This window comes from Tiliqua scincoides, chromosome 13 (genome assembly GCF_035046505.1).
Source record: "Tiliqua scincoides isolate rTilSci1 chromosome 13, rTilSci1.hap2, whole genome shotgun sequence".
Taxonomy (NCBI): Eukaryota; Metazoa; Chordata; class Lepidosauria; order Squamata; family Scincidae; genus Tiliqua; species Tiliqua scincoides.
Window position 1 is genome coordinate 11,040,720 of NC_089833.1, and position 23,440 is coordinate 11,064,159.

At 43.1% G+C, this 23,440-nt stretch overlaps 2 protein-coding genes across 2 annotated transcripts in view; both read right to left on the reverse strand.

Moving 5' to 3' along the window:
* RPS15A (ribosomal protein S15a) overlaps positions 1–6,950 on the reverse strand; it is a 61,040-nt gene extending 54,090 nt beyond the window's left edge. Inside the window, exon 1 of the mRNA XM_066609468.1 lies at positions 6,946–6,950. The gene's annotated coding sequence lies outside the window, so the exon portion shown is untranslated. The remainder of the gene's footprint in view (positions 1–6,945) is intronic.
* The window catches only part of SMG1 (SMG1 nonsense mediated mRNA decay associated PI3K related kinase), a 68,212-nt gene that overhangs the window by 29,922 nt on the left and 14,850 nt on the right, over positions 1–23,440 (reverse strand). Inside the window, exons 9-34 of the mRNA XM_066609464.1 lie at positions 23,267–23,364; positions 22,144–22,317; positions 20,817–21,041; positions 20,084–20,185; positions 19,343–19,612; positions 17,524–17,654; positions 16,787–16,948; positions 15,646–15,764; positions 14,768–14,855; positions 14,566–14,667; positions 13,306–13,446; positions 12,413–12,612; positions 11,640–11,836; positions 10,068–10,232; positions 9,391–9,545; positions 8,731–8,876; positions 7,856–8,057; positions 6,820–6,929; positions 6,519–6,666; positions 5,781–5,940; positions 4,528–4,648; positions 3,526–3,774; positions 2,950–3,234; positions 2,365–2,509; positions 740–875; positions 61–291 (exon numbers count right to left, since the gene is read on the reverse strand). Coding sequence (XP_066465561.1) covers positions 61–291; positions 740–875; positions 2,365–2,509; positions 2,950–3,234; positions 3,526–3,774; positions 4,528–4,648; positions 5,781–5,940; positions 6,519–6,666; positions 6,820–6,929; positions 7,856–8,057; positions 8,731–8,876; positions 9,391–9,545; positions 10,068–10,232; positions 11,640–11,836; positions 12,413–12,612; positions 13,306–13,446; positions 14,566–14,667; positions 14,768–14,855; positions 15,646–15,764; positions 16,787–16,948; positions 17,524–17,654; positions 19,343–19,612; positions 20,084–20,185; positions 20,817–21,041; positions 22,144–22,317; positions 23,267–23,364 — 4,262 coding nt within the window. The remainder of the gene's footprint in view (positions 1–60; positions 292–739; positions 876–2,364; positions 2,510–2,949; positions 3,235–3,525; positions 3,775–4,527; positions 4,649–5,780; positions 5,941–6,518; positions 6,667–6,819; positions 6,930–7,855; positions 8,058–8,730; positions 8,877–9,390; positions 9,546–10,067; positions 10,233–11,639; positions 11,837–12,412; positions 12,613–13,305; positions 13,447–14,565; positions 14,668–14,767; positions 14,856–15,645; positions 15,765–16,786; positions 16,949–17,523; positions 17,655–19,342; positions 19,613–20,083; positions 20,186–20,816; positions 21,042–22,143; positions 22,318–23,266; positions 23,365–23,440) is intronic.

Consider the following 23,440-nt stretch of genomic DNA (forward strand, 5'->3'; position numbering starts at 1 on the left):
GCCACTTCTCTCGCAAAGAATTGAGCTCACTCACACTGCTAGTCCAAACAGACCGCGTACCTGACCAGCATTGAGTTTAAGGAAAGTGAAATAGGCACTGCAAGAAAGTTTATAAAGACTGAAGATTCTGTCTACGACTTTTCTCCACACTTTGATTAGGCCCTCTGTGGAATTTTCATCCAGGTCTGAAAGCCAGGGGCAACTCGTCAACAGCTGACGCCAGATGACATCGACCATGTCGTCTTCTTCATTATCTTCGTTCTCTGCAATCTGAAGGGTCATGTCTTCATCCTAAATGAAAATAAAGTAAGTTGCACTCCACTTGTCCTTATAATGTATACCCACAACAACTTACAAACTGAAAAGGGAAATAAGCACACAAAACACAAATCAAGAAAACACGGAATATTAAAAGGAAACATAACCAGATCATTGACTTGATTGCACAACACCACTGACAGCTATTAAAGTGCTTTATGTTACCGGCCTACAATCAAAGATTTGATTGGTGATTTTATATCACTGCACCCCCCTCCCTCGTTCTGCCTCCCAGCTTCTCTAGTACCTCCAGGTAGGGCAGAGAATGATTCTTGTCAAATGCTGCTGAGCTGCTGCCAGTCAGTGCTGACAATACTGAGCTAAACAGACCAATGGTCTGACTTGCTACAAAGGTACAGCCAATGGAAACTGCAAAAAAAAAAAATCCTTTCTGAAAGTATTCAAGCTGATTTCTACTAACCTGAATCCCAGCTGGTCGGCAAACTGCCTGCCCCAAAATGCCGTAGATTTTCTCTCTGTCGTCTTCTGAAATATTTTCCGGAAGTAGGCTCTGAACGTCAGATTTCTCTCTTGGCAGTAGACGGACACCTCCTTGACTGTAACATTACATATTTTATCACCTTCTAGAGTAATTAATAAGCAGACCACTAACATATCCTTTCTACACAGTACCTTGTCTTCTAATGCCCGAGTGTTCATATTACTTGCTACTTTAGGTACCTCCCTTTGCAGAAGGGTTAGTAACTGAAAATGAAATGCTACAGTCATTCGTGTCCATTAGGGTGACTACAACCTAATGAAGAGTTGAACGCAAGACAGCAGACAGAACAGTGTTCTCCAACCTTGAGATGGGAATCCCAATGGGGTCATGAAGCCTCAATTCTGGGGTCGCAACAACTCACCGAAATGAAAGTAGTTGAAGCCCACTGAACTAGAGCACTACCAGGTAAAGGGGGAGGCATCTGATGCACCCCTTCAGGTACCAGGAGAGGCTGTCCCAGTCCTGCTTGGGTTTTTAGCAACTGTGCTCGAATAGCTTTTACTACTGCCAGGCTTCATGGTAACTTTTACTCTCTAAGAATATTTGGTTACAGTGAACCGTTCTGGGAGGGCATTACAGTGTGGGTGGCAATGGAGGTGGGCGGATATGGTCCTGGGAGGGGGGTGAGATTGACTGCGGGATCCCCCGTCTCATATTTCATTTATTTATTTATTTGGGTCGTGGCACAGAAAATGTTGAAAACCACTGTAGTAGAAGATACTCAAGAAATTGCTCAAGGCACTCAGACATTAATGTTGAGCCAGGGAAAGAACCCATGGCAACCTGTAGTACTTAGATGACTCAGAGTGCAGCACCCAGCAACCAGCACCCGTTTACAGCCCTTCTTGTTCAACTGGGTTTAACTGGGACAGCAGATTAGTTTCCTTGGTCTTGGGAGGTGGCAGCAAATAGAAAGAGGCTGCTTTGGGGAAAAATGGGTTAGAAGTGGACGCTAGTCACTGCACCCATCCATCCTATGGCACAGCTGCCTTTCCATAATTATTTAAACTGATCCAACATGTGGTCTGCTTCCAAAATTTCTCAAAAGTCCTTCACAACCCTTGAAAGAAAGATGTATAGAATCTAGACTACCGCTCGGTTTAGATGGAGACATATATAGGAAGGGAGGATTTTCCCAGAACCATCTCTAAAAGTACTCCCTTGATCCAATAGCCCTTATATGTGAGAAAAATTAAATTCTCCTACTCAACAGTTCCACAGACAAGAACAAGGTCACCCTGTGCTCTTTCCAACAGCACTGCCACCTGTGCCTACACCTCCTAGGCCATCATTACCAAGAAACACTGTGACAACTTGTCCACCCCGCCCAAAAGATTGCTCATTTTCACCATCCTTTGCCTGCCCTCCTGCCAAAAGTCATATATTAGCAAGCATTTGAAGGCAAATCTTGTTTTGCCAGCACTGCTGTGGCTCAGATGTTCAAGGGAGACAGTTCAGAGTCATGCCATCTGAGAATCATCTCCTCTGTTTGGAGATGAATTTGGTTACTTGGAGAACAATTCGCTTTAAAGAGCAAGATTTACCTGGCATTATCAACCACCTTTCGGCCCCATCTATAGGCCCAGCTGGCAAGCGCAGCCCATGACTTGGCTACTTCAGGCGCCTGCGCTGAAGACAGACGGTAGAGTTGCCCCAAAATGAAATCTGGTTCTCCAACACCGATGTTTACTGGAATGACAGAACAAAACAGACAGAGAAGTTACTTCAAGCAGTGCATGCTATCTACTGCTCCCGAATAACGTAACAGCCCCACTGGATCAGGCCAAAGATCCATCTAGTCCAGCTTCCTGTATCTCACAGTAGTCCACCAAATGCTTCAGGGAGCACACAAGACAGCAAGACACAACCTGTATCCTGGTGCCCTCCCCTACATCTGGCATTCTGAGGTAGCAAACTTCTAAAACCAGGAATACAGTGTGACTAACACCATTTTAAGAGTGCACTTTCATTTCCTTTACAAGGGGAAATGTTCCTTGGGTTGCAACATGGAAAGCAAACCCCTCAAGCAATAGGAAGAAAAATAAAAACAGCAAATAGTGTTGCCTCTTCCTGAGCTGCACAGAACCACCATAACAAACATGCATACAGGCAAAGAGGGTCTTTTCTACCTGTGGATTCACTTTCAATCCTGGGATAGTCCTCTTCAATGGTATTGACAGACGGCAGGTCAATCAAAGTATAGATGTTTTTAGACAACGTGGACAGACCAGCGAGATTCTGTTGCTGCCGTGCCCTGTAGACTTGCTTCAGCTGCCCCGAGATCTCCTTCCATTCGGCTTGGATCCATTTGGCTAGTGTAAGGATAGACTTGGCTACGGCATATTCGGCTTTGGCAGATTTGCAGAAGCATAAGGCACATGAGCTTAACATTTCCATGGCATGGGTTGACTGGCCTGAAAAACAGCATTGTTTTAGCACTGGTGTACCTGGGAGGGGGTCAAAGGGATCAAATTGCTTTTAATGTATTTCATTTATGTATTTATTGTAAAGTATGTTGGGAACCTCCCCAACAGGAGAGGCGCCTGGCAGGAGCCTCTTAATAAAATTCAGTTCTTTGGGGCTAAAAGTTACAAAGGTTGTATTCTTTTTTAAAAAAGTTTCAAAACCATATCCGGGACAACCACAAAAGCTTTCCTGGAAAACCCTGCAGTTTTCATTTTGATTTTAAAAAGAGGCACACATACCTGCTGTATATAACAATTTAGTTTTTTCAATTTCCAGCTCGGGACCCCATTTTTCATCCATTTGGATCGGAGTGGACAGCTTCTTAAAGTGCTGGACCAAATCTTGCGCCGTCGTCAGTTTTCCGAGTTGAACCTCACTGCACTGAGCAAGCAGGCGAGTCGCCAAGGCAACATTGCCACGCTTACGAGCAAATTTTGCAGCGGTCAGGCCCAGCTCCATTAAGTGGCTCCTCACAGGAATACTTTGCTCTGAACAGCACAAAAGCCAAGACACCAGCAAGATCTTTTTAAAGCAAGTCTGCCACTTGCAACAAGCTAACAACATCCCCCTGAACAATGACATGTAATAATAATGTCCTGGATTGAGCACACACAAGTTTATCCTTTCACATTTAAGCAAGGAAAATTCATGAAATGTTTTGTTGATTTAAACCCTCAAAGTTTCAGGATTCTGATGAAATCTGTTCTTCCCAACACACATCCCACAACCCTTCCACATTTACTCTTCAAATCCCTTCTTAAAACACACCTTTCCAGTGAAGACTCTGCCCTAATGCCTTCATCCTTTGCCCCTACAATAACAAAACTCAAGCACACATAAGTGAAATTGGATAATCTTCCCAACCTCCACTTCCCTTTCTCTGTTTCCCTTGTGTCTCTCTAAATTGTAAGGCAAGGACTGTCCTTACATTTTGCATAAAATGCTTTGAACACTGATGGCATGATATAAGCAGTAATACTAATGATTCCAACTTCTTTCTTCTATTTGATTCCTTGCATTCTTTTCCCCTTCGAGAAAAAAATCAGATAAAAGGATAGGCTTTATTTCTGAGTTATTATCAGACTCTAGCTTGGGAAAAGAGAAGTTCACATACACTAAGCAGAACTGATGTAAGCAGAAAGGAAAAAAACAGATAGTATCATAGGCTACCAACGACAAACAGTGAATTATCTGTTAAACCTGTAAAAAAAGACAGGTGCTTGTAGTTTAAATGTATATACCTTTAAGTTTCTCCAACAACTGATTCTGATACATGGTGTATCTTAGGGCATGCATCCAGGGTCTGACATCATGCTGCTTGCACGACCGCAATGCTTCACTGAAGAGAGGAATGAGACAATCCTGCAAAGAGCACAAACGCTGAGTGCATGGAGAAGGCACTTCAAAACAGTCTAAAAAGCAATCTCTGTTGCTTCCAATACAAATATTCCTACATAGTTGCCGTGTGCTTTTTCACAAATAATTGTGAAATTCAACAACAACAACAACAGTATTTATATACCGCTTTACAACAAAAAGTTTACAAAGTGGTTTACAGAGAAAATCAAATATCAAATATCTAATGGCTCCCTGTCCCAAAAGGGCTCACAATCTAAAAAGATGCAACACCAGCAGACTGCCACTAGAACAGACAGTACTGGGGTGAGGTGGGCCAGTTACTCTCCCCCTGCTAAATAAAAGTAGAGCACCCACTTGAAAAAGTGCCTCTTAACCAGTTAGCAGGGGTCTAAAAAATTCAATTGTGAAATTGTGCAATTCAAGTTCCTCTTGAATTGCAGTGGAAAAAAACTGCACTGAGCTCGCCTTATCCACAGGGGCTTGATTCCAGACCCCTCCCCCCATGAATTCCATAGATGCTGGGGTCCACTCCCGAAGCTCACACAGTTACTTACGTAGAGCCTCCAGAAAAGTCCCCTGGGTTGCACCAGGTCAGGATCCACTCTATTGGCCCCCACAGGCTGCAGAATTGCCCACATAAGCCTCTGGAAGTTACTTCCAGTCAAACCGGTTCCAAAAACCAGACGTAGCTTCTGCAGTCCATTCTGAGGCCTTTAGACGCCAACACAGTGGGGTTGCAAGCTCAGTGCAACCCAGGAGATGCCTCTGGAGGCTGCAGATAAGTGTGAGGAGCCTCCAGAAGTACCCATGTGTGGAGGATCCACTGTACATGTCCAACAGATCACAAGCCAGAGAGGCATTTTTCTAAAAACTGGCTGCCCAAGGTAGTGGTTTTTTTCCCTTGTGCCATTTTACCACAACTCCCCCAAGTAGCAATTTGCCCCTGAAGCAGCTATGCCAAGGTGGCAACAAAACAGCACAAAGGGGAAAAAGATTAACCTCCCTGCACACTGCAATACTGATCAGAATTGGACTCCTTGCTCCCACATCTCTCTCTCTCACACACACACACACGCACACACACACACACAGAATGCGTATTTATAAAACCTTTCGGTATGAACAACAGAAATACCTCTGAGGAAAGCCTATTTGACACAGTGTTTTCCAGAGCAGAGGAACAGTACAGCTGCAGGGTACTCAGTACTGGCAAAGACTGAGACACGGTCAAGGTGGCAAGTCTCAAAGGCCCAATAGCAATTCGGGAGGTCTGTTTGAGGTACTTTACAAGATTTCTGAAATAAAAAGACAGACAAGAATTATATTAAAGTTATGGTGGGCTTTTTTGTGCATTCTTCTAGTACGCCTTGTTCACCGCTGCAGAAGGCTTAGAAAAACACAAATATTCTACATGTTTTATGTGCACTGGAGTTCCTGAAACAAAAATGCTGGAAAGCACTAAATGCCTTTCAAGTTTATCACACAGCTATTTACATGTCATTGCCAAGCACATAACAGTGTTTCAGGAAACAGAAACAGAGGAACAGGTGTTGATAAGTGGGTATGTGGATCTTTCCCTCTGTATGTCGAAGAATGATCAGGGAAACGGAGAATTCCTTTGCTGGCAGGATCTAAAGTTTCCACACAGTGTTCCTGCAGTTGTGACCCTTCTGATCACCAGTTCCCTTGGGAGAAACAGTGGGGTGAAGGAGAGAGGAGAACAGCTCATTTTGGATAACGGTTTTATAGGATGGGGGGGTTGAGAAGACAACAACTCCACTGAGGTGCCAGGACAGGAGAGCACACTGCACATTGCAAACACACATTTTTGTCTAAGCTACAACTGCAAGATGAGAATTTTTCAAGCACTCACTCTGTAATAGGCTGCCATTTTTGTTCCTGTTCAATGTGGTCAATAGCCGTTGCCAGACACACCGAGCTTCTCAATAACTGAACTTCAATCGCTTTCTGAAGCTCTCTTGGATCAGGTGATAGCATGTTGGGAAGAAGCTTCTTCATATCTACAGAGGTTGACATATAAAAATGTTCATTATCCTTCTCGCTGCTTGTTTGTTGCTTTCTATAAAAGGAAGTATCACCCATACGCAAGTATGGAAGCAAAAGCAGAGCCTGAAGGCACACTGAAAGAGCTGTTTTAGATGCTTAGAGTTTACCTATTTTCTCTTTGGATCCTCCAATAAGCAAATTAATGTCTTCCCCTGGAAGCAGTTCCAGCTGCTCTGTACATTCAGTAAGTTCTCCAGATCCAAAACTGCTCAGTGACCTGCAAGGAAAGTTTTCAGTGCAGCATTTCTACTTTATCTTAGTGCCTCCTCTAAATTAGAACTGGAAATGACCAGAGAAATCTAATTCAGCTGGGGCCTTAAGTAAGGCCTTTCGGACAAGATAGGACAAGATAGGCGAGTTCATTTGCCAAGTGTGGATTTTCACAGGCCGTTAACGTTACAGTCGCATTTCAAATATCAGTGGGATTTTCAAAAGGGGTAAGCTGCATTTGCTTGGAAAGACAGAGAGGCAAGTCCCCCAAAGGTATGCGCTCTATTGGACTGAATGCCTTGGTGAGAAGAGTTGCCGATTTCTGATCAAAAACATTTTACTACTTGGGCAGGGCCAAGAGGCAGAGCTTGCTGGTCCCTAGTAGCAGAACCAACACAATCCAAAACTCAAGGCTGGGATGAGATAAACACAGAAACCACCTTGTATGCATTCAACCAAGTCCATCGCACAAGCCCCACCCTTCATTACCCTCTTCCACCTTCACTCAGCACTACAAAAACAAAGGAGTCCGGGACTACGTTCAGAGTCAAGGAGAGCATTTGGGAATCAAAATTAGAAGCCATTCACCAATAAAGCTTTAGTGCAAGTTGCACAATTGTAGTGAGCTGCTTGGCAGAGACTTCAACCTGTGATACTCCGGTCTTGCTAACGGATGAAAAAAGAAGCTGCACTCATGGATGGCATCCAAACTCAAGCAGTGTCTTCCCAATGTAAGTATGCTTCCAGCATTGGGCCAAACAGCTAGTCTGCCTCACTGTAGCTGCCTGGCCTTGGAACTGCCGTACTAGCCAGGCATTCAATGAAACTGTGACCTGGTTTCACACTCCAGCTGTACATGTCCCTGTTTTCCTTCGTTCCCTTTACACCTACCCTAGGCACAACTGACAGGCGGAGAAGTCAAACGACACTTACTTGATGTAGTTGAAATCTGCTTTCAAATTGACCGAAGCATTGCTGGCATTTTTTTTCAGGTCATGGACTGCGTTCTGCCACTCTTGCACAGCGGACCAGTCGGCAATGGAGATGTAGCACTCGCAAGCTTTGTTTCCCAAGTAGTTGATGACTTCAGGCGAAGACTCGCTCGGTTTAGCCAGGACAGTCTTTCGTGAATCACCTAAGAAATTTGAGGTTTCAATATCCATGCCTTTGACAAAGTTTAAAGTGTCGTTCAGGCCAGATCTATTTTTAGCCAACCCCTTAAGACTTGCAGGAATGACCTATGTGTATATGAGGTTTGGGGGACTTTCATTGCCGAACTGCAGTTCCTGTCTCACTTCATAAATGCCTTTTGAAAACTGGGGGAGTTTTAACTAGCAGTTCCCAACAAGCACTCTCCCACATAATGCTTTCATCTATAGCAGATCTAGTACTACCAGTGCTGGTTTACAATATTGCTCAGCAAACCCGTTCTGTTGCTTGGAAACTGTAGTTTCAGTACAGAAACGGTACACATTCAATTATGTATCTTGAGCCTAGAAGCCAGATCCTGTCTAGCCAAGCTTTTCAGAGACCAGATCCCACATGCCCAGGCATAACATCCTCTCTACCCACCCACTGAGAGAGAGAGAGAGAGAGAGAGAAAGAGAGAAGCTTTGCAAGAATCCACTCATCTCCCCCACACTTTCAAGGTTATCAGAGATAAGCGGAATATGGATTTGAACCTGGTCTCCCTGCTCCTAGTCAGATGGTTGAACCCTCACACCTCACACACAGGAGGCTGTGCAGGGATGCACACCGGCCCCACCCACACTAAAACCAATACAACCCCCACCTGAGGCAACACTTACCATTCAAGGAGTGCTTGGGGCTGGCATTATTGCCACTGTTTGAATTGGCCAACTTGAGAACGGACTTATCGAAACCTGCAACACAGCAGTCCACACCTGTCATGGCGCAAAGGTGCTCCTGGTACTCAACAGATGCTTTTTCAAACCTTAAAAGAAAATTACAGCATTAACCATTAGAGATGGTACTTTAGACGTTTCACTCACTTTGATGGCTCTCAACCCTCCAAATGAAAAAAGGTGAACATTTCCAACTGTGTAGCAATAGAAGACCATACAGTAGTGACTGACTGAGAGTAAGTGGTCCACAGGTTCAGTCCAGCCTGCTGAGTATCAGATCTCCCCTTCTGGACTTCTGCTTCTGAGAGATTTGCAGAGAGAGGAATTTATAGTATTGCTCATAGGTTTTTTTCTCTGTCCCTCCCTGTTTATCATTTAGAATCAAGGGGATGGAGACAGAGGGTATCTGTGCTCATCTCTCACATTCTCTCCAACCAAGAAGCCACAATGAGATGGGGGATGCACTCCTTGAGTCTTCTGCCCTCCCCTTCCTGCCAAATGATTCACAAAAGCTCTACAGAAAAAAAGAGCATTTGCATTTCATTTAATTGAAATACACTAAATTCACTCCTGGAGAAGTGAATTTAAACATCAATAACTCACCGTCCTTCTGCTTGCTGAGCTACGGAATTAATCCAGGCAAGATTCTTTCCAACTACCGAAGATGACCAGACAGCTATTCCTTGGATTGCTTCAGGACAATGAAGCTCACAGAGTGCTTCCACCACCATCATGATGGTTACTTCCAATTCATTTCCCTAGTGATGGGGGGGGGGAGAAACAGAGGCTTCAATTTATAGGCCTAGACCACTGCATTTCAACCAGTGATATGAGTCACAATATGATGTGGTGTTTGGCCATGGAGGTTATTCTGCACTCATGCGAAGTGCCACAGTAGCACCAGGAATTGTGGGGCACTGACGTCTCTGGAAGTGGAGGTGGTTGGCACAAAGGTGAAGCTATGTGACAACCTGAGCCCTACACTTCGAAAGGAGAACAAGTTGGGCAAGAAAGATACAGAGTGAAGAAGAGATCAGAAGCAGTTGAAGAAGTCACTCTTTGGCTCCAATCCAGAAATAACTATTTCTTGGAACAAAAAAACCAGTAGAATGCACAAGAGCCCTCCCTAATCAATGTTGGCCACTACCCCACATGAGGTACCTCACAATGGGGACAAGCTGGGAAGAGATAAGCAGACAACACATTTTTCCTGGAAATTAAATCTGCCCCAATGTGGACATGAACAATCTTCAAAATGTTCATTTATGGAAACACCGTACCTGAGACACATTATTGGTCTTCATCTCCGTCAGCAGATCAAACCCGTGCCTGACGGTCACAGCTGGTTGCCCAGCCAACAGTCCAACCCGCATGATGGAGAGTCGAATGCGAGTTAACCAATCTTGGCAAGTCTGCCGATTCGTATAGAAGAATGTCTTGATAACCTTTGATTAGATGGGGGGAGGGAAATGTCCTTCATATTGAGTCATATCAGTTTAGTTTTATCAGAAACACAGGCGACAACACAAAACAATTTGCTGGGGATATAAACAGCTTTCCTGAATTCTTCCAGAATATCGTAAGTTGTCTTAATTTTACATTTTTCCCTTTAGAGTACCAAACATTATAACACAAATCTATGCAAAACAAGCTCACACACAACTGTCCCTATGCATTAAAGTAAGAGAGCAACATAAAGCAACAACTTTCATCATTAACCATGCTTTAGCACAGTATCCTCGATGCAGGTGCTGGATTATCAACTTGCTCTGAATGGGGTTGCACTCCCTCTGAAGGAGCAGGTTCGCAGCTTGGGGGTCCTCCTGGATTCGCAGCTGCTCCTGGATTCCCAGGTGGCGGCTGTGGCTAGGGGGGCCTTTGCTCAGCTTCGGCTGGTGCGCCAGCTGCGACCGTACTTGGATCGTGCAGACCTGGCCACGGTGATCCATGCCACGGTGACATCGAGGTTAGATTACTGTAACGCGCTCTATGTGGGGCTGCCCCTGAAGACGGTTCGGAAACTACAATTAGTACAGAATGCGGCGGCCCGTGTGGTCACCGGAGCCAGGCGGTTTGACTCTGTCAGCCCGCTTCTCCGGGGGCTGCATTGGCTGCCCATTCGTTTCCGGGCCCAATTCAAGGTGCTGGTTTTGACCTTTAAAGCCCTATACTGCTCTGGGCCAGGATATCTTAGAGACCACCTACTCCCGTACAATCCGGCTCGCCATCTCAGGTCATCAGAGAAGGCCTTTTTGCAAGTGCCGCCACCCAAGGAGGTCCGGGGGGTGGCTGCAAGAAATAGGGCCTTCTCGGTAGTGGCACCAACATTATGGAACTCCCTTCCCCTTGACTTGAGAATGGCTCCCTCTCTTGAGAGCTTTCGGCGAGGCCTGAAAACACTGTTGTTTAAACAAGCCTTCTGATTTCTGGCCTTCTTAACTTTTTATACATCTTTTAGTTTTACAGGCTTGTTTCCTCGGTGATCTGCTCTTTTACTCTTTTAATCTGACTACTGTTTTTATGGCCCTGTAGTGTGTTTTTAAATGTTTTTATCTGTCTGTATTAATGTTTTTTAAATTTTATTGTTTTTAATATGTTGTTAGCCGCCCTGGGTCCCGTTAGGGAGAAGGGCGGGATAAAAATAAAGTTTTATTATTATTATTATTATTATTATTTAAACTGGGTCTGACAGGGCTGCAATAACCACTGAATGCATAGTTTTCAAGGAAATCATTATTTGTTATGAGAAACTTTTGCACAAAATGTATAAATAACTTAATTGATATGGAACTAATTGTCATGCCCCACAAGAGTTTAGTGAAGCAGTGCAAGCTGCTGCAATGAACACAAACCTTGGGTGGAGAGGTGAGTGCATTGGCACACCCTTCATAAGCATTATACATCAATTTCTCCAAATTCTCCAGATACTGCAAAAGTAAGACTAGTCTAAGCTGGTTGCTGCCATGGCCTTCATCGTTATCTGCTGTAGTCCACTGGCTGACATCTTGATCTGGGTTTAGCGTGTGGGCCGCAAGACTTCGGATGATGCCTATAAACAAACATACAGAAGTGTTTCAAGGTATGCAGTACCACACATCTTATGCCAAAGTGCCAACGAGAACCACACATTATGTGCACTGATCATTTTAAAGTTATATAATAATGGATGCATATGCTTAATTTTCATTCATTGTATACATTTAAGTGAATAAAAATCACCCAGAAAATCTTTACATATATTCAATAAATTGGACCCAAAAAAAAATCCACATGGTTATCTCATTTAGCATTTTCACCTTTTAATACATCCAGAAGGTGACCAAAACAAGTATTATATAGATCTGCCCTTTTTATCTATGAGTTCAGAACCTGCAGATTTAACTCATCCGCAGACTGGACCTGGGCTGATTGGAGATGTTCTCTGGTCACATTCTGAAGACTTTCTGAGGCCCACAGAGGCCACATGCAGCCTCTGTGGGCCTCAGAACACCTCTGGACTCAACAAAAAACACCATTGGTTGTGTCCAGTGGTCCAGGAACAGATCCCCCACAGATACCGAGGTCCAACTGTACTATGATTTAGAAACTAAATCCTTTTTAAAAAAAATATGGGCTCTGAAGTTACCTTCAATAGTCTGGAATGTATCCTGAGCTCTGCCAAGTGGTGTCCTCAGCTTCGACAGGACAGTAAATTGTGCTGCTTCCCAGATAGCCCACTGCCAGAGAACAGCTTCTGTTTTCAATAAATTGCGCGGAATACTCAACTGATCACGCTTATCCAGTCTTTGGCAACTGTAAAATAACCTCTCTAACCAACTCTCCTTCCTGAAACAACAGAAGCACACCATGTTTAAGGACAGGTGCAGATGCAATGAAAATTGTCTGAACTTAAACCCCACATTTCATTTCAAACTAAGGGAAGTTCTTTAAGTAGCAAAATATACAATTATCCCAGCTGTACCACACCTCTGCCATTAACTTGTTAGGTGGGCTTAGGCAGGCCACTCCATCTCAGCCTCTATCTTCCCCATCTGCAGTATGGGGATAATAATGCTTATTTGTTTTACGGGATAGCTATAAGGCAGTATCAATAAGACACGTTAAGTGTTTTGCATGCACATAGGGACCAAGATACAACTTGGGGTGGGGGTGGGGGAATCTAGGATTTTCATTTAAAAGGTGACTACATGCAGAACCCCAATTTAGAATTGTCTCCTTCACTATGCCCAAGCAAACAGCAGTTTACAATCATTTTAAAGCAAATTAAAAGATGACGAGGAAAGAACTGTCCGTGCTATTTTGTTTCTTACACTTTCATGAAAAAGCATAGCCGTTTGCCTCACAAGGTAATATGCACAGTGCACCAAGTCAGTTTGTAAAATGTGTCACTACATTAAACCACAAATCAAGGCAACCGACTGCCAATACCACCCCTCAGCAAAGGAACTGGTACACTGTGATTTATTTCTCCTGGGACTTACACACCGTCCTCTTCACTTAAAACAGGGGAGCCCTTACCCTGTTCTGTGAGAGCTCCCGTACAAGATGAAACTAATGATGTCGGAAAAGTCTTGCGGGTGAAAGGTATTGCTTGGGGCTTTGCTCATGTGGTTTCTTATTGCCAGCGAGATTTCTTGGATTTCCGTGTGGTGGTGGTTGCTGCAAACCAAAAGAGAGATAATTCGTTTTTCTCCACCCCTCAACTGACTTTTCAGGCTTCTAGAGTCCCCTTAATTCTACTCCCCTCTCCTAAAAGAAGGTGAACATTTAAAAAAAGTGCTGAAAAAAAGTTTTACTCATCAAAAGCACTGTAATTTACAGTGGTTACACTGTGCTCCAAGCACAGCCGCTGGTCAGAGACGAGTGCTTTCCCAAAAGACAAAGAAGAGGCTATTGTCTCCCAGGACCAGTGGGAACATGTGAAGCACAGGCCCAACAACTGTATCATGCAGCGCTTGGAGTACTAATAAAACACACCATTTTCTGCTGGCATCATCCCACCTGCCTGACAACTCCTACTTAGTGGGCTAAGAGGCACCTTTCAAAGTGGTCACTCTTATATTTATCAGGGGAAGGGCAACAGTCCTCATTCATCCCCAGTACAGCATCTGTTCTAGAAGCCCTTTGGGAATCTCTCTCTTGCATTTCTTTTTAGATTGTCCCAAAGGGGCTCACAGGGAACCATTTTCCATCTGTTTTCCTATGTAAACTGCCTTAGGACCTCTTTTATGGAAAAGTGATATGTAAATACTTTCACAGCTTCTACCACTGCTTCTCACCCAATTCATGGGAGCTGACAGAGAAACCTGATTCAGCCACTGTTTCCAGAAGACGGTGGTGCCTTGACAGTGCACTGCTCAGTGATCCACCAGCTCACCGATACAAGGAGCACTAGAAAATGGTGGGGGCTACCACCACACCGGTGACATTACAGAGCACGCAGCAGAGAGGTTGGATCATCCATTCCCCTGCCCCAAATTAACCAACTCTCTGCCTTCCCAGAGCTAGCATGCATGGTCTGGGTCACTTTGGGGGCAATTTTTTGCAAGGAGGAGCATGCTGACCCCGTTTTTTTATCTGCAAGAGGAGTCTTAGTAGATCCCACTATTGGTAGACCCATCCTGCCCTGGATTATTCCCCACATGGATGTATATAACACCTATATGGGATATGGGTACCTGTACATATTTCACTATAATAAAGAACTCAATACAGATCCCAGGCACACACCCCATCTACACTCCAAATTTTACTTTATAATACACTTAAGCTACTTACCTTAGTACTACATCTAAAGGAATAGACTTCAACAGTTTCCCAAAAACTTGTCGTATACGAGCACCACTGTGGACCAGTTGAACACGGCATACATCAACACACCTAACACACCCAAACAAAACAAATACCACAAATAAATAAAGGGCACACACAAGTCAGAGCATGTTTTTTGCCTTAGAAACAGACAAAACTATCCCATTACCTCTGCAGCAGGTCATCTGGTAGAGAAGGTGACAAAGCATTGAGGCTACTGCATGCCTGAAGACAAACATTAACATCCTCTAGAAGAGCTGCGTGTGGGATGAAAAGATGGCAGGGTTATTGTCCCATCTTGATTGTGCAACTTAGTGAAATTGCTTTTGATCTTCTGGTTACATGACATCAAACATTAACGATATTTAAGGAGAATAAAGATCACAGATTAGAGTCCCTTTCCTCCAATCAGCATCACGGTACAAAACAGTAACCCCAGTTTAAGCCCCCTGTACTATGTCATAGTCTGAGATGTTAAATAGAAAGAAAGCTTGTAGATATGCCTTACTAGTCACAGCTCTATGCAAAAAGCCAGCAAACAACATGCTGCAAACTCAGTGGAACTGTCAAAATTTCCTTCTTTGAAGGACTCCAACTCAAATCTGATTCACAACTGCTTTTGAAACTGGCGGGAGGTAAGAATTAGCCTTGAAGCGGGGGGAGGGGGAGGAAGAATGCTAGTCAAGTTTTGAGAAGTGTAACATTGCTTGGGCTCAAAGAACTTGTTTCATACTTTTGACTTTTCACTCTTTTTTCCACCTGAGTGTACCTAGTCTACAACCAGCTCCAAAACTAATCCTACAATATGCAGACCTATTCCTTTTTACAGACACATGAAGCCACAAGGCATCTTGCAACACTGCGCAATCAATTCTACAACTTGGGCCCCTTCACATAAGGGCTTTTTATTTTCATTTATCAGTGGAACAGGAGGCTGGACTGAAAGGAGTATTAGCCAACAGCACACTTGAAGACAGCAACTGGACAGGAAGGAGGTTCATTTACAGATCTCTTAATACTAACTAGAGCACAAAACAAGGTTCTTACTGTTTGCTAGAAGTCCTTTGCAGAACTTATGAAAAGATGGGAGCGAGAAGAGTGGTGCGTATGTCTCAGATTTTTTCATTAGGACAGCCACTTCCAAGGCCCAGGTCATTAACAATTTCCTAGAAAGAGGATGATAAAGCATGGATCGAATTTTCTAAACCAACTTCAACATGTCGACAAGATTCAAGTATTATTATTATTATTAACAACTTTATTTCTACCCCGCCTTTCTCCCCGGAGGGACTCAAGGCGGCTTACAATAAGGTTAAAACAAATTAAAAACATAATTTAAAAACAGATAAAAGCATATTAACATCATATCATAATAACAGTAGTCAGATTAAAAGTAATCAGGTAAAAAGAGCATAGAGCAGCAAATCATAAAAGAATCCGGCCTGTAACCAGGTATTTAAAAAGATATTAAAAGATTGTGAAAAGATGTTAAAAAAGGCTCAGAAGGCTTTTCTAAACAGAAGGGTCTTCAGGTCTCACCAAAAAGTCTCAAGAGAGGGAGTCATTCTTAAGTCAAGGGGAAGGGAATTCCATAGCGTTGGTGCCACTACTGAGTAGGCCCTATTTCTTGTAACATGTCAGCAGAAATTATCCATGGGTCAGACAATTTCACCTAGTAAAGTAAAACTTAAAAAGCCTCCTCAAATTGTAGGAGATCAGGAGCTACACACATGTTACTTCCCAATTAAGGCTGTAATCCTAAACACACTTACTGGGGAGTCCGCGAATTCCATGGAACTTGCTTCTAAAGAAACATGTACAGGATCAAGAGTGCATAACTAGGTTGAGAAATTCACTGCCACAGAATTTGCAATGGCCACTGTTTTAGGTGGCTTTAAGAAAGGACTGGACACACTTATGGAGATTTTTTCAACAGCAGCAAGTGGTTAGGACCACATGCCACTTCCAGCAACAGTATGCTGCTTCAGAGCTACACTGACGTAGTTACACATAGGCAGACAAACTGCATTTGGCAGCTACCTCCCTGCAAGATACAACTAATCCCACCAAATTTATGACAGCCATAAATCTGTAACGCTCAGATGGTCATATGTTGATATACTGTTGGTGGAACCTGATAATCTGTCAGAACTACATCATGCTTTGACCAGAAGAAAGCAACAGTTACCTAGTATCGTGTGTAAGATTATCCTTCTTGAGCAAGAGTCCCAAAAGATTTAGTATGATGGAGAAATGCTTCTTGGTAGCCGTGGTTACAGTGCTAATGACAGCACCATCAAACAAAGAAGGGGACGAGGAGCTGAGGCTGCTAGATATGAAGTGGTCATGCCTGGAGAATGACAGAACATTATTTTTTAACCAGATCATGAAAGAACACACACAGGGTTGTAGTCATTAACTTACAGCGACATGTAAACAGTGATATCTGAGCCTCAATTTTTCCATTTTACTGTCCTGTTTCATTGATTCCTAACCATTTCTCACTCAGTCTGCCTCAGTTGCCAACCCAGATCCTCCTGCCCCTAGAGCCAGATTTAATCTCCATCCAAACTGGTCTACCACCACCAAGAAAAACTGCCTATGAAGACTGCAAGCTACGCGTGTTAATCTTCCATCTCTTTCTGGTGCATTCTGATCAACAAGGGGCTTTGTACCTGATTCTAATTTGGGAAACAGCCTGGGAACCCTCTTGTAAGACTGCAGGGAAAAAGTACTCTAAAAATACAGCAGAACCATGCTCCGTAAGTGAAAAGTACAGATGGAACATTGTGGGGAGGCAGATTTAAAATGTCATGTTCAGTGTTGAGCACCACTTTGAAAAACCTAGTGGTTGAAAAGCAGGATACAAATAGTAAGTCAGCTTTTTTTTTGCCTCTTACTGAATGGAATGGCTGCCTTTCATACCTGGTGCAATGTGAATAGAGTGTGTAAAGCACGGCATACTGGACTGCAGGGAAGTGGACAGCTATGTCATCATGCGCAACCATCAAGTTCTTGCTCAGCAGTGCAAACACCGTTGGAGACAGGGCCCACATCTGCCAAAAACAAGCAAGTGTAAAGTGAGCTTATACCAAAATTACATTATCATCATTCCTATCTTCATCAAAAATAGACAAGGGGTTTTGACATTGTATCGCCAGATCCAGATGCAGGTGAACATTGCTTAGCAACCTTCCAATCCTCGACAGACTGCATATACGACGGTCAGTCATTGATTCCACACTTCCCCAACCGGAGCCTCCAGAACAAGAGGAGCTGTGCTCCCCTGGCCTCCAGAAGCTTTTCTGAGCCCTGCAGAGGCCATGTGTTTCCACCCACAGCCTTTGTTCGGTTCAGAATGGCTGTTTCAGCAAAACAAAAAACAAAACAAAAAAAAAACTTCCGGTTTCCAGAAGGAAACCAGAAGCGATGTTTTTATGCCTTGTAAGGAGGACTTCCCTGAACCTCAGAATGCCTTATAAGGCATAAAAAGGTCACTTCCGGTTTCTCTAGAAACCAGAAGTTGAGTTTTTTGGGCTGAAACATCCATTCTAAGCACTGCAAAAGACACTGGCAGATGCTCACGGCCTCTGCAGAGCTCAGAAAAGCCTCTGGAGGGAAGGGGAGCACAGCTCCCCTTGGCTCCAGCGGCTTCAAACAACTAAGTCACTGAGGTCACTTAACGGCATGATTCAGAGAGCACATCCCCGTAGTTAAGTGGCACTCACCTGTATATGCGAGGTGGTAGCACCTAGCATGCAGAAGGTTCCAGGTTCTATTCCTGGCATCTCCAGGTATGGGTGGGAAAGACCCCACTCCACCTGATACTCTGGAAGGCCAATGCCAGTCAGAGACAATATGGAGCTAGATGGACCAAATGTCTGGCTCACACTGCTTCCTACAACCAGCTCAAATCTCATAAGAACATAAGAACAGTGCACTGGATCAGGCCATAGGCCCATCTAGTCCAGCTTCCTGTATCTCACAGCAGCCTACCAAATGCCCCAGGGAGCACACCAGATAACAAGAGACCTCATTCTGGTGCCCTCCCCTGCATCTGGCATTCTGACATAGCCCATTTCTAAAATCAGGAGGTTGTACATGCACATCATGGCTTGTAACCTGTAATGGATTTTGCCTCCAGAAACATGTCCAATCTCAGCCATAAAGATTTATAGAAAGTGTGATGCAAAGATCAAAGGACATTAATTTTAGAAAAATAGCTTTCACATAGCTGAAAATGGTTCTTTTTTCCTGCATACATCACACATACTAGAAGCCGCACAGTACCATGTGCAGGAAAGGGCATTCCATTGCCAACCACAAAGGGGAGATTTGCAGGCACACAGAATGAGAAATGCACTTCTGCACAGTTTTCTCCCTTCCTCAACACTGCCATAAAAGGAAAGCGCACAAATTTCCCTTCTGCAAAAGAGATCCAAAAGCAAAGTGGAGTCAAATAGTACTCTCTTGCATAAAGCAATGTAAAATTGCTGAACATTAAATGAAACCATTGACCAGTTCTGACTGCAAAATTGGATACTGAAAGCATACCAGTCCAGAAAGCCTTTTCTCACTCGAGTAAAAACACGCACGGCAGTCTTTGCACAATACTGCAGGATGACTGACCCAAGACGACTTGCTAACTGTCTCCAAACACAGCCAGGTTTTTGATCCTTAACTAGGAAAAAATATAGCAAGCCATTTAAACTCATGCCAATCTATCTGCCGGAGAGATACTCACGCCAATCAATGAGTTCTTAGCATTGCCTATCGTCGTCAGGGCACTAAGGTCAAATATGACAACAAATTTGGCATTGGCCACATCAAATACATGGTTCTTGAAAGCATCGTGCTGAATTTCAGAACAAGCCTCCGGAAGTTGCAGGCTGCAAAGGAGACTGTTCAAAGCACAGGCCATCTCGCCCAGAATCAACCGGTAGGCGGTTTCCAGAACTGGAATGTTCTTTAAGCTCAGTACTGCTTGATATACAGCATGTGCTGCTGCAACCACCTTGAAAACAGAATTTAGGACACAGTATTAAAATATGGACTGCTGCAAAGTTAGGTTTTCTTAACTACAAACACTTTAAAAAAAATACTTCATCTACCCTGTTGAACATCATTAATATTACTGAAGATATAATAAGTTTTAAGGCTTCTGATACTAATTTCTTTTCAGACAAAAGCTAATTTCCAAGGAGAACTGTCTTCTTCAGATGGATCTGAAGGTTCTTCAGGCTTCTTCAGATGGTTCTGAACCAGGCCAGGAAAACTGGCCTGGTTCAGACTTCATGCCAAGCCAGGACTGAATTTGGGTCTTACACAACACCTCCCAGCATCAAGCATGCTTGCTCCCCCCATATTCACACACCACACATAAGGAGAGGAATGATCAGACTTCCCATCCTGGCTTAAAATAACCCATTTAACATTAAAACAGAAGTGAGCCAAAAGGACAGCAAGACAACAATTTACTGCTTACCTCTTTTTCCTTGTGGTACCGAAGTGCAAGCAACTTAGACTCTGGTATAAACAATTTCTCTATAAATGATGATGGAAGTTTTGTATTTATTTGTTCAACAATCTAGACAAAAAACACACAAACGTGTCAACTCTTAAAATACATAGTTAATTGCACTATTAAGCTAAAAATTGTAACAAAAGTCAAGAAGATGGAACAACATAATCCAAAAGCGGCTATTAGGACCACCATCAATACACCCACTTGGCAGCAATTTTTCCACTTTCCAGCTTTTATCAGGAAGAAAATTTTAAATTTTTTCAAGATCAAACACTGATCCACGTTATCAAATACACAAAACAAAGCCCCTTGCTTGCTTAAACATACCGTTCGAGCTTTGTTTCCCCCCCTCCAAAAAAAAAATATCTCACAAAACAAGTCATCTTTCTGCCTATTCAGTAAGTGGGAAACTATATTGGAATACAGTGATTTGCTCAAGACCACAAAAATTAACTGCCACCCCCAAATGTAACTAAATTAACCTAAGAGCAACCCTGCTGCATCAGGCCAAAGGCCCATCTAGTTTGGTTTCCTGTTCCCAGTAGCTAGCCTGTTCATAGACAAGAGATGAAGGCAGTGCCCCCTCTCCTGTCACTGCTGCCCTACAAATGGCATTCAGAAGTATACTAGTAACTTTTTAAAGACATAAAGCTGATCTACCAGCAAATTCAGATATTATGAGGGTTGTATGTACCAGCATCAATAAGTTCAACACCGAGATGATATAATCAGTACCACAAGTCTGACAATTCTCCAGCTGATCTAATCCATAGGTGATAACCATGTCACAGTGTATAGTCATGCTAGGATCCAGACTGCCAAGCAAAACACCAACGCACTCATTGGCAGCTGTCAATACAGCCTCAGAGAAGAAGACTTGGTTTGCTGCTGTCACACATCTCATTACCCTGTACAAAACCTAGAAAAGAAAAAGAGTTATATTCAAACATTAACAGTTCACCCAAGCATTGACACTGCAGCGTTCTTTGGGATCACACTAAAACGACAGGCTCATCTGATGGTATTTCTTTCACATCCTTTCAACAGAAAGTGGGTTGTATGCAGGGTGACTAGATGTCATAACCGCAAAAGACAAGGCACCCCAAAATATAGGACACCCAAGAAAAATGTAGGACAACAAAAAAGCTAAAAACACTCCTATATTGATTTCATGCGGTTAAACACTATAATACTTATTATTAAATTTAAAATTATATTACATATAATATTTATAATACACAAACAATTATATTACATATAATTTATTAATTACAAGAAGGCTGTGCATTGCCTGCAGCTGTCTGCTCACAGGGGAAAGGAGGACATTTAAGTTCTTTTCAACTTTAGCCTCAACGAGACTAAAAAAGGGGACATGTCCTGGAAAAAGAGGATGTCTGGTCACCCTAGTTGTATGCTAAAAAAGGGAGTCATGATGGACTACTGAAACCGACGGAGCCATTAGCTGTGACTAGCCTACATTCTGTTATTGCAATAGGATTTAGGATTCCCAACTTTTTAAACATGCAATCCATTATGTATAATTGCCAACAACTTTTATCAACATTCAGAGCATGACAAATGAAAAACAAGGTTTAAAGTCTGAAAGCACAGGCACAGTGCACATATAGGGCATAACCAAGAGAGAGTTACATCTACACCCCACTGAAGGGATTTAAGCACATGCCTAACACAATCTCTTGAGGTCTGGCTCTGTGGTACAGACCTGCTTTGAAACAAAACAACATTCTTCATCTAACTCTGCATGTGAAACTTTCACACAAGAAAGCGCTCTGTTACATCTTCCTCTAATTGAGGTAAGTGGGCAATGCATTAATCATTAGGAAACTGGAAACAGGAATAAGATATTGTTACCAAACAAAAGCAACAGTAAGATAGCAACAAACACACCAGTCTCCTGCCAAATCTTCGACTTGCTGCCACTAAACACCTATATTAATTTTCACAGATTTATCAACCCACTTGGCAAAAGCACCACATACACACACGCAAACGAGCCTTACATCAGTGACATATGCTTCAGTAATCGGTGGCCCTCGAATCGGACTGAACCGTTCTCCGATACTCCTCACCACTGTGCTGAAAACCCGGAGCAGCGCAGCCAGTTTGGGCAGCGAAACTGAGGGAGGAGGGATATCTTCATCTACTGATTCTCCAGAAGCCACGTGGCTGAGATCCTACATGAAAAACCAAAACAAATGCATAGTTAGTGGGCATCAAATACAAATCCCCACAGGTGATTTTAGCATAGCCTAAGATATATCCATGCCAGCATGAACATAGTCTATCTTTCAGACCTTTCGACTTACGCAGGCTCTTTCCATACACAGATAGGACACTTTATCTAACAATGCTATTTTACACAAGTGGTTTTAAAAAACACACTAATGTTTAGTAGGAAATGATGGTTAAAAGTTCAGCAGAACCTCAAATTGTGAAACATATTACACTATAAATTTACAACACAACTAAAAGTTTAATCACAATTTGTTTTAACAAAACCACCACCATTATGTTTCTCATCTTAGGATGATGACAAGGGTGTCAAATTAGGCACATCTCTCATAGAAGTGTCTCAAATTAGAGTCGTCTCTCACAGAAGATCACAATGAAAACAAAACTAAAGAAAAACAGGCAAAAAGCAATTGCACTCTGCGCAAGTTGCTTATACTATGTTAAACACTGCAACACTGTCCTTATTCCAATCCAAGAAATTAAGAGCCAAACCACATGTGATGATAGTGCCATCATTCACATCTCTGCCCCATTCAGACAAAGGGAGGAAGGGTTTACCCTCCTTTCATAGTAAGAGGAGGGCTCCAGCGTTCGGAACTGATGAGTTCCTACAAGTGCCTATTCCTGGCCATTATCTGCTTAAAGACATCACTTCTGCTTAATGATGTCAGTTCCGTCCTTCAGCAGGTGCCAGGAACCGTTCGGCCTGCTATATGAAATGAGTTGGACACCCTTGTATTAAGAACTCTCTCACACCCCAGCCAGCATTCACCTTTCCCCCAAATCACAATAAACAGACATTCAACTGATACAGGAAGGGATAAGAAATATCTGACAACACATAATATCCTGCTTCCTTTTTAAACGCTTCTTAAGACTCATGTTTTGTACCTCAGCATAAGCTTCCATATCCTCTAGAAACTGACCCAGAAGTGTGGTGGAAAACGCAAGGTCGGCTACCCAAAACGGTTCCAGGCTCTGTAACCACCCTGTATAAACACAATGAACCGAAGAAAACTTGTTAGAATCGAAGCTTAGGAAGATCCAACATAAAGCTAAGGGGAC